The sequence below is a fragment of the Hordeum vulgare genome, chromosome 7H, assembly GCF_904849725.1.
Source record: "Hordeum vulgare subsp. vulgare chromosome 7H, MorexV3_pseudomolecules_assembly, whole genome shotgun sequence".
NCBI lineage: Eukaryota > Viridiplantae > Streptophyta > Magnoliopsida > Poales > Poaceae > Hordeum > Hordeum vulgare.
The window spans coordinates 149,711,103-149,721,410 of record NC_058524.1 but is presented as its reverse complement, the minus strand read 5'-3'; the positions used below and the strand labels follow the sequence as shown (position 1 = coordinate 149,721,410).

Here is a 10,308-nt window from a genome sequence, read left to right as displayed (position 1 = left end):
GGCATCCCACCATTGTGTGCTGATTCCCACAAATTTCCGGCCGGGTTCCGCTAATTAACCACCGAGGAGCGTTCTGCAAAGGCATCGATCACGTCACTTTTACTTCTTCTGATAACACTGTGTCAGTGTCATATGCACGTCACACGCTTCCGCCTCCCAATGCCCTGTCTCCCCCGCCACCTCGCGCGAAAGCGACGGAGGGGGAAGCAGCTAAATAAAATCCACGGCCGTTGCCATCATCGCTGCCCCCTTCCTTGATCGCGACCGGTTGGGTGCGTGTAGGTCTGCCTGCTCTGCCCACCGCCCTCTCTCCCCAGTCTTTCTCTCCGGCGCGTCGCGTATGTATGTGCCCCGCCAAAGCGCCGAGTATCCACGCAGCTGCAGCTGCAGCTGCTGTCCCCGCCGGCCTAGCTAGCTAGCGCTGCCTGCCAAAAGCGCAGCCCGCACGTCTAAAGCCGACGAAATTCTTCTGCGGCTAAAGCTGCCACTCTCCCCGTCTGCCTCTCTCTCTCTCTCTCTCTCGAGGCGAGCTTGATATACTGCCGTTTGCCATCACAAAACATAGTACAGACATCGACCACAGACACGCACGCACAGCTCGCGCGCGTCTGCTCCGGGGCTGAGGAGTGAAGTGAGCCGTCGCCATGGCGGGAACCTTACGCGCGGCAGTGGCCGCCTCGCAGCCGCCGCCGCCGCCGTCCCCGCTCCCGCCGTCCAGGGGCGCAACGGCGAGCGGCGGCATCCCTTGGCTGCTCAGGAAGCGCGCTAGCAAGGCGCGCCACGACCCGCCGCTCGGCGGGCAAGAACCTGATGCCCACGATGAGGTGGAAGTGGAACTGGACGACGAGGGAGCCACCTTCGTGGTCTCCACTCCCTGCGCTGCGGACGCTGCTGGGGCGGGAGGAGGAACCCCTGAGCGGTCAGGGAAGCGCCGCGAGGCGCTCGCCCGGCTCCGATCCGCGGTGCTGGCCGTGGTGGCGCGCGCGCGGCGCCGGCGCGGGCGCAGGCCGATGGGGTCGAGCGTCACCGGCACCATCTTCGGCCGGCGCCGGGGCCGCGTGCACCTGGCTCTGCAGACGGACCCGCGCGCGCCGCCGGCGCTCATGGTGGAGCTGGCCGCGTACTCCACCGGCGCGCTCGTCAGGGAGATGTCCTCCGGCCTCGTTCGCATCGCCCTCGAGTGCGAGAAGACGGCTGCACACACGGGTAACAATATGATACGTACCATACCATGCATACTTGCTTCGTACGCCTTGTATTGTACGTATATATACATGCCGTTGCGATCGACCGACGTCGTACGTGTCTCTACGTGTGCATGCATGCAGGCGGCGAGAGGCGGCGGACGGCGCTGGTGGAGGAGCCGACGTGGCGAGCGTACTGCAACGGGCGCAAGTGCGGCTACGCCGTACGGAGGGAGTGCGGCGCGGAGGAGTGGCGGCTGCTCCGGGCCGTGGAGCCCGTCTCCGTTGGCGCTGGCGTCGTCCCGGACGGCGGCGCCGGCGAGGGGGACCTGATGTACATGAGGGCCAGGTTCGAGAGGGTGGTGGGATCCAGGGACTCCGAAGCGTTCTACATGATAAACCCCGACGGCAACGGTGGGCCTGAGCTCAGCATCTACCTCCTCAGAGTCTGACATTATATGTTTTTCATTCCATGTGTTAACCCTAAAAAAAAGGTTATGCGCGTCTTCTTTTATTTTTATTTTCGGAGTAATAAGTTAAACATGCATGTTTGGTTCTTGGTTACTGGAAACTGGCGGTTTGTTGATGCCATGACAATATTCTCCCTCATTTAGTTTCGTTTTTTTGCTTGTTTAGGCCCTATTTAAAGCCATTCAGATTATATAATTTAATTTTAATAATTTGTTTTGTCTTCAAACATGACAGATTATGATGTAGATTATAAAAATTAGATGAACAAAATTATTAAAAACTCATAATCTACTCTATCCAGCTAAAATCAGATTATAGATTGCTAGTGATCCATTACCCTTGTAAAGTTGGAGATAATTACATTTCTGTCACCGCCGTCCTCTTCTTTAAAAAAAAACAAAGAGCAGATAGGTCATTATGCAATGTAAAACCTGAATTACAGTTTATATAACCTGGCCTCTAAACATGCCACCTAAATTATTTTTAAAAATCAGATTATATAATCTATCTATATAATCCAGATTATTATGATCTATTATGGTTCTAAAAAGAGCCTTGATCGTATCATATTTAAGTTGGCATGCTAAACTACATGCAACCTTTCTACGTTCCCCTCGTAAACTTGTGTTCAACTTGCATGCATCGGCGGATCTAGAATTTACACCAACGCATTTGAACAATTGTAATATGTGGTTGTTAGGTTAACTACTACTCCCTTCGTTTCTATTTTCTTTTTTTGAGATTTTACTATAAATTATATATGGATGCATATAAATATATTTCAAAATATATATTAATTCATTTTATGTCGTATATAGTATGTAGTGAAATTTTTAAAAAGACTTATATTTAAAATTGAAGTACTCCCTCCGTTCCTAAATATAAGTCTTTTAAGCGATTTCACTAGGGGACTACATTTGGAGCAAAATGAATGAATCTACACTTTAAAGTATGTCTATATACATCCGTATGTAATCCTCTAATGGAATCTCTAAAAAGACTTATGTTATGGAACGGAGGGAGTAAGAAATAATTTAAGGAAATTTGTTGGGGGGGGGGGGGGGGAGGGGCACGAATGCATGTGGTCATCCATTTGCTTTAAGATTCGTGAGCTCGTTATGCAATTAGCCTTAACTACTGGAGTTTATGCATGCCAGCTTTTGACAGAGTTGCATGCGTCAACCTCTTATACTTTTTCGGGAGCCTCTATTTGTTAGGTAACTAAAAAAAGATTGCATCAGTCACTTTTAATATGGGTCGTCTAATCCTCATCCAACCGCCTAGAATAGGTCATGTATTGTTCATCGTCTTCCTTCTTCTTTGTCCTCACGAGCGTTTTGGTTACCGGGCGGTAAATTCGGATACCGCCCGGTATTCGCGTTTCTCGCTACCCCACGAGAAAGCTGCCTACCGAGCAAAAAAAATCGAATTTTTTGAAAATTTTGAATTTGAATGAGGAGAGTATGGTTAAGAATGATAGGAAATCAACTAAAGCATATAAGTGGCGGTGCTCTGCTGGTAAGTATGATCTTGCGCAGCCCGTAGGTTGCAAGTTTGACTCGAAAATCTCTCGTTTGTTTATTCTTTTTTGCTTAACTAACTTTTCAATAAAAATTTAAAAACACACTAGGAGAATCGAACCTACGACCTCATACCGGTTGTGGAAGGAGGTGCAGAAGCAGCCACTGCGCCAACATCTTGCTTGTGTACTACTTGAGCTCCGCACTAATATATTCCTAACCCAAAAAAATTTGAATTCAAATTTAGTTTTAAAAATTCGAGCGGTATTTCCTCGGAATTTTACGGTAACCGCGGTATCCGCGTTTCTCGCCCACCCTCGGTATTTTCTTGGGATTCGGTAGTCAAAACAGAGGTCCTCACTATGCACCCATCCTGCCCCGCCCTAAATACCGACTTCCACCATCCGTGACCGGCAGACACAACCGTGAACCGCCTCGCTACACCACCATCCCCTTAACCTCCTCCTAACGTCATTGATGGCCGTCACCTCGGCCCCTCTAAGCCCCCCTTTTAGGATTTAGAGCTTAGGGATTAGGGTTTAGGATTGAATTAAGTTTTTATTTGTGATGCTTAGTAAATTTGCCATTTATTTTCATCAAGCTTTAGTAGTTAAAACTTTGTGAGGTTTTTTAAAGTTGTCAAAAACATATTCAAGAGTGGTTTTCTTTAAAATCCCTCGTTGCAAGGACACAAATATGTGAACAAAATGATTTGGGATTTTGGTGCAAAAACTACAATAGATTGAAATCTCGAAGTCAAAAGAAAATTAAGCCATGGGAGGTGGGATGGGTGAACTGTGCAAAAGCTACCACATGCGGAAATTCGCACAGGATTACATATAAATGTCCAAATCTTGACACAATCCTATGTCTCACTATATGCACACCGGGACAGGCAACAATAAATACGACGAGTCAAATTTACCGGATGAATACAACAAGGGTCTTTTGATCAAGATAAAACTCATACGACGAAAGAGAATATACCTTAGACAACTGAAAATATAAATTGAATTAAGAAGCTTAGAAGAAAAGGTATTGACGTCCATATCCCTTCCCAAACCATTTTCTGTGGGATAATCGGTCCATATCCCTTCCCAAACCATGTTCTGTGAGATAATCGGCTAACATCGTCCATCAACAAACCTGCTTCCAGAATTGTTGATGGTTGGATTGTGACAATCCAAAGGAAAGGAATAAATTAAGCTAGATTAGTACTTAAATGTAGTCGCAAGACTTATATCTGACCTAAGCTTCATTATGCAACATGTTTCAAAAGAAGGGGTAAAGTGGTAGCCTACCTAGCAGTAACCATTCCACACAAACACGCTACAACATACGCGGAGAGAGAGAGGGGGGGAGAGGGAGAGGGAGGGATGGAGATAGGGAGAGAGAGAGGGAGGGGGAGAGGGAGAGAGAGAGGGAGAGGGAGAGAGAGAGAGAGGGGAGGGGGAGAGGGGGAGAGAGAGGGGGAGGGAGAGAGGGAGAGAGAGAGGAAGTGAGAGAGATGGATGGAGAGGGAGAGAGAGAGGGCTCAAAGTAATTGATCATGTATTGATATCAGGGGGAGATGTTTCATGGCGACCTGGTCGTCTCCACCGCCGATCTGGACTGCCACTCGGTAGTCGTCCAGCCACGTTTCTGGCTTGGATTCTCGTGTAAATTTGCTGATTCCCGTCGCCAATCGGAAGTTGGGAGGGATGTCAGCCGAACGGATGGCTCGACTGAAACACTCGAGGCCAGAGACGATGGTCCTGCTTCCACTCGGACGGTCTATATCGTGTCCATCGCGGTGGGCCCGGCCCTTGTCGACCCTCCTCTGGGCGATATATCCTCTTGCGTTAGGTCTTGGATCATAAGCGTCACCGACCGAACGCCGATCATCATGACGTCGGGGCCCGTAGGGCCCACCCCGCGGAGGGGTGCGTGAACGGCGATGATCTTCGGGATTCATGGAACGGCTGCCTCCCCTGTGTCGCTGATGAGAACCGGGGCTGTGAACTGATCGATGTGTGTTCGCGCGAACAGAACTATTGTGGATCCTGTTGTGCGACTGGGAGACCGCCGAATTTTGCTGCTGCGCCGTGTCCAGCAGGGCACAGATCTGCTCGATCCCTCTGCCAGCCTCTGAATCAGTCGGCGGGAGGGAATCGGCTATCTTGGCGGCGACAGCCAGGTTGAGGACGGGTGTGCGGAACACCTCCACGTTGCTGTGACGAGTGCGCCGACTGGCAGAACGGCGGGGCTGACGGCGAGCGCCGGAGGTTTCGCCGACCTCGTGCTCGTTCCGGCCGGTTTGGCGGGGACTTTCATGGGAGTTGGCCATGTGCACTTCAGCTGCAAGCCCGCGACCCACGTACTCGGAAGGAGACTCAGTCGGAACTGAGTCCGAGCGCTGGGATGGCGGCGCTACTACAACCGATTTGAGGACCGCCACTTGTGAAGACGCGCTCTGGCGCGCCTGGGCGTGTTGCACCCAACGCTGGAGCCGCGGACGACGAAACCGCTTGTTGCAGCACGCGACAGGGGCGAAGGTCGACACCGGAGCCGACTGCTGGAGAAGAAGGACGCCGCGGGCACCAGCACGGAAGTTCATAGCCCCGCGACTGGGGAGCGCCTCGACGTCGAGAGGAGCATCCCGAAGCCATGCCAAATCGTCGATGATGAAGGAGAGAGCGCCGAAGAGGATCTCGTGACCCATGGACAAATCTCCACCGGACGACATGACGAAAAGATGTAGTCGCAAACTCGCCGAAAAGTCGCTTAGACGCCTGCCCCACGGTGGGCGCCAACTGTCGTGGGTATAAGTCTGACAGTAGATGTGTAGGGTACGAAAGGATGGGCAGAGCCTTAGCTACGGCGAGGTTGTATCAGTTCAGGCCCCTCTACGGTGGAGGTAAAATCCCTACGTCTCAGTGCTCTTGGGAGCTTGATGTCGAGTGGAATATGGATTACAGTGAATTGCCAACCCCTGCACCAGTGGGGAAGGGCGACTTATATAGAGTGCGCTGCCCTTCACAACGGTTCGGTGCGCAGGGGTAGAGTAGTGGTGATTAAATGTCTACGTTACAGGCAACGTATGCCTTAAATGCTAATAAAGGTACATGAAAACGTATGACCGTTGCCCTCCAGGGGGGTTATGATGTACAGAGTGGAATCCAGTCGGTAAGTTTGATACGCTCCGAATGCTCATCTCCGACTGGATGATGGAGGAATCGTCACCGACTGGATGATGCGAAGTCCTTAATTCAGTCGGAACTGACTAAGGGCCTTGTCCCTTATGAAGGGTAGTCCTTAGGTAGGACCTGTAGGGCAGGCCTATGACCCTATCCTAGGACTATAACCCCGTCATATAGGGAATCGTTTGTAGCATTTTTGATAAATAAGGGTGTCAAACTCAATGAGGAGCTAAAGGTAGAATTAATATTCTTTCAAGTTTTATCGACGACCGATACAACTCTAGCGTGCTACGCTCACTTTACTAGAACCAAAATAAAACTACTTTGTTGGTGTAATAGGATAGGTTTGCAAGAATACAACTACAAGTACATTGCAAGGTAATAAAAGTTAACTTGTTTTAGTAGAGAGCTTTTTATAACACACAAAAAAAGATTGTCCTTAGTCAATTGAATATGACACATGTGATAATTATTGTGTGCCATGAGGGAGAGGTATAATTTTGACATACTTTCCTTACTTGGATAAAATGCCCATATGATTGTCACATTATCAAGAATCCTCGACTATTAATGATCATTAAGTAAACCAAATCACGGAACTAAGTTCAAACTCCCATTTAATCCCATACGCTAGATACCCCGCTTACTCGGGTTTAAGTTCCCACCACTCTCGCAAATCAACTATAAGCTAATTATCAACATATTGCAAACCCTAGAGTGATAATTCCACATGCTTGCGTGACACGGAGGGCACGATAGGACATCACAATAATAACACACAGCTCATATCAATCACACCATACCATAATTAACTCGTAGGAAAAAGAAAATCTACTCAAATATCAAAAGATGGCAAAGTATCATTGGATAACAATATGAAGCGTGAAGCACCATGTTTAAGTAGAGATTACAATAGGTAAAGAGTGTCTACAACCTTGCATAGAGTGGGAGAGAGTTGGCGATGATGGTGCCGAAGTTATTGAAGTAGATCGCCATCACGATTGTTCCCCCGGCGGCGCTTCGGCTCCACGGGAGAGAGGGGGAGAGGCCCCCATTCTTCTCATTTTTCCTTGGCCTCCCCCTAGATGGGTGAAGGATTCCCCCTCTAGTCCTTCTCCGCAATGGCCCCCGAGGGGCGGGAGCCCCTCTAGATTGGACCTCTCTCTGTTTTCTTCTCTGTTGTACGACCTGGGTTTCTGGACAAACATCATTTCTTAAATATCTAAAGACCCGTAACTTCGATGGAACTGATTTTTTTATAAAAAAATCTCGAAATAAGATTCCTTGCACCTGAAGGAGAGCTCCAACTGACTTACATGGTGGCCACAAGCTCACCTCGCACGCCCAAGGGTGGAGGTGCGCCCCTTGATCTTGTGGGGACCATGGCTCTCCTGGTATTTATTATTGTGCCAAAAAATGACATATATTCCAAAATAAATCTCCATAAAAATTTATCACGTTTGAACTTTGTTTGATATGGATTTTCTGCGGAATACAAGAACATGCAAAAAAAAGAACGGGTAACACACACTAGATTGATATGTCAGTCCCAAAATAATTTAAACTGTTTCCGAAGTATGTGAAAGTAGTAAAATTAGGGCATGAAACATTCAAAAAATACCGATACTACACACACGTATCAATATCCCAAGCTTAATTCCCACTCATTCTTTTGATGTGGAATGCTACCTAGCATAACCTTGATCAAATAATATAATCACGACATCACGACATGAATATTAGGAAATAGTGACTTAATAGATATCAAAACGATAACATAAAGAAGTGTTACTAACAATCATTAACTTAGAAAATAAAGTGTTATAAAGAAATTTATTCTTATACATCTAGTTATGTAAGCAATGTCATAACTTAGTCTTCCTTATGTAATGTAGAGATCACGAGTCCTGGTGTTAAACCAAGAATTTGCATCATACTTTCTATCGCTTCAACCTTTTAAGTTTCATTCAACTTATGAGGGTGAGCTATGGACTTAGAAATTTGGAGGGTAAAGTGAATGTTGGCAGGGGTTTAGTGGAGAAGACAAAAAATTGAGAAGGTATTGCATCAACTAAGTAGATCGCTAGGTAATGGAGATGCATTATAATCGATATTAATGCGAGGAGCAGGGATTGCAATGCAATGGATACACAAGGGCTATAAGTGTATGAAAGCTCCATATGAAACTAAGTGTGTGCGCATGTAACTTGCTTGCTCATGAAGACCTTGGGCATTAGAGGTAGCTTCTCATCGGAATATACAAGCCAAATTATATAATGTAATTATATTATTCCCACTAGTATATGAAGAAAATTACAAATCTAGAGGACTCTCTCTCTATGAAGAACTAGACAATGCCTCACGCGTTGTGCCGAGAACCTTGTTAAAAAATATATGGATAAGTGGTAGAAGACTAAAATTAATGGAAAGCAAATATAAAACTTTCTTACATGACTTAACTTCCTGGGAAAAATAATGCATGAAGTGGTATGTTTTGCATGAAGAGATCAATGAAAAAAATAAATTATGACTCCATGCATGATTTGATGATGTGGCATTGTTGCATGAAGAGGAAAATTAGCGAATGGGTTATAACTATTTAAGAATAGAGGATATGGTGCTACTATAAAGCACGAGTGTGGAAATGGATATTAATGTTACCCCTCTCTTTTTCTCTCTCTCTCTCCCTTCCTCCCTCTCTCTCTCTCTCTCTTGGGAGCTTTGTCCTTTTTATGTGTTTGTCCTTTTTTATATATGCTCACGAGTAGGGGCAACACTGTAGAATGCATCACACTTTTAGTTACTTACAACCTGATAAACTAAAAGGATATGACTCCATATGAATTCCTCTGGCGGTGTACCAAGATGTGCCATGATCTAGTGTAGAAAAGATATAAAAAGGGTAAATCCATGAAAATACCATGACAGCCATCTTACGATCAGCCATAGCAAAATGACAATGAATGTTAAAGTCATGTAATGGATGGTAACAATGGAAGTTGCATGACAATATATCTTGGAATGGCTATGGAAATGCCATAAGGTATGGTGGCTATTTTGAGGAAGGATATATGATGCTTATGTGGTACAGAGCGTATCGTATCACGGGGTTTGGATGCACCTACGAAGTTTGCACCAAGTCTTGAGGTGAGAGTGGGTAACGTGTGGTACCAAAGAGGCTAGCAAATTATGAATAGGTGGAAGTGCGGGTAGTCCATAAACTCGTGTTAGTCATAAAATAACTCATAAATTTGTTGGGAAAGCCTACAAGCCCTTGAAGTAAAGTATTACTTGCATGATCCTAGGGAGGAGGTTGGGAGAATTAAACCATCGCCCCCTGATTTGAACAACCCAAAGGATATCAATCAAGGAGAAGTTACACTCCAACTTCCTAGCCATGCCATGACCGACAGTTAAATGCTTAAGACTTAAAGAACTTTATCTTCTTTATTTATACTAACCAATGATTACCAACCAATAAACCTTCATATTATAAAGTCGATGTAGTTGATCAACCATACCTTCAACGATCTACAAGTTTTATGCAGGTTTTTATGACTAACCATGTGGATAACCAATTCCTTTTAACTTTGTAAATAAATATAAGTGAAGGATGACAGTTAATTCTTTCTACAAAATACCATGACATGCTCTAACAAATATAAGAGAAGCAAAAGAGCATGCATTCTACAAATAATAGTGTTCCCTATGTAGATAAGCGAGCATCCAAACTTCAAAAGATATAAGTGAACCACACAAAACATTCTACAAATCCATAATGAAAAGAAATAATTGAGGTGCAATGAGCATTCTACAGATCAATAAAGTACTATCCCATACCATAATGGTTCATAATAAAAGTAAAAACAAGTACAAAGGACACAATATCACGTGAACAATAAAAACCGATACATACCGATAATTGTCGAGGAAGAAAGATGGTATGCCTTCTGG

General features: G+C 45.8%; 1 protein-coding gene across 1 annotated transcript; it reads left to right on the top strand.

The window, feature by feature from the left end:
* Positions 1–268: 268 nt before the first annotated feature.
* Positions 269–1,775, top strand: LOC123410689 (protein MIZU-KUSSEI 1-like). The gene is made up of 2 exons (XM_045103628.1): positions 269–1,206; positions 1,329–1,775. Exons 1-2 carry the CDS (start codon positions 645–647, stop codon positions 1,634–1,636), a joined length of 870 nt encoding a protein of 289 aa, XP_044959563.1. The 5' UTR covers positions 269–644; the 3' UTR covers positions 1,637–1,775.
* The last annotated feature ends 8,533 nt before the right edge of the window (positions 1,776–10,308 follow it).

Excerpts from the sequence above, each read along its gene's own strand:
- LOC123410689 (XM_045103628.1), top strand. The coding sequence starts at position 645 with ATGGCGGGAACCTTACGCGCGGCAGTGGCCGCCTCGCAGCCGCCGCCG. Across the intron at positions 1,207-1,328 it reads GAAGACGGCTGCACACACGG|GCGGCGAGAGGCGGCGGACG; the intron begins GTAACAATATGA and ends GCATGCATGCAG.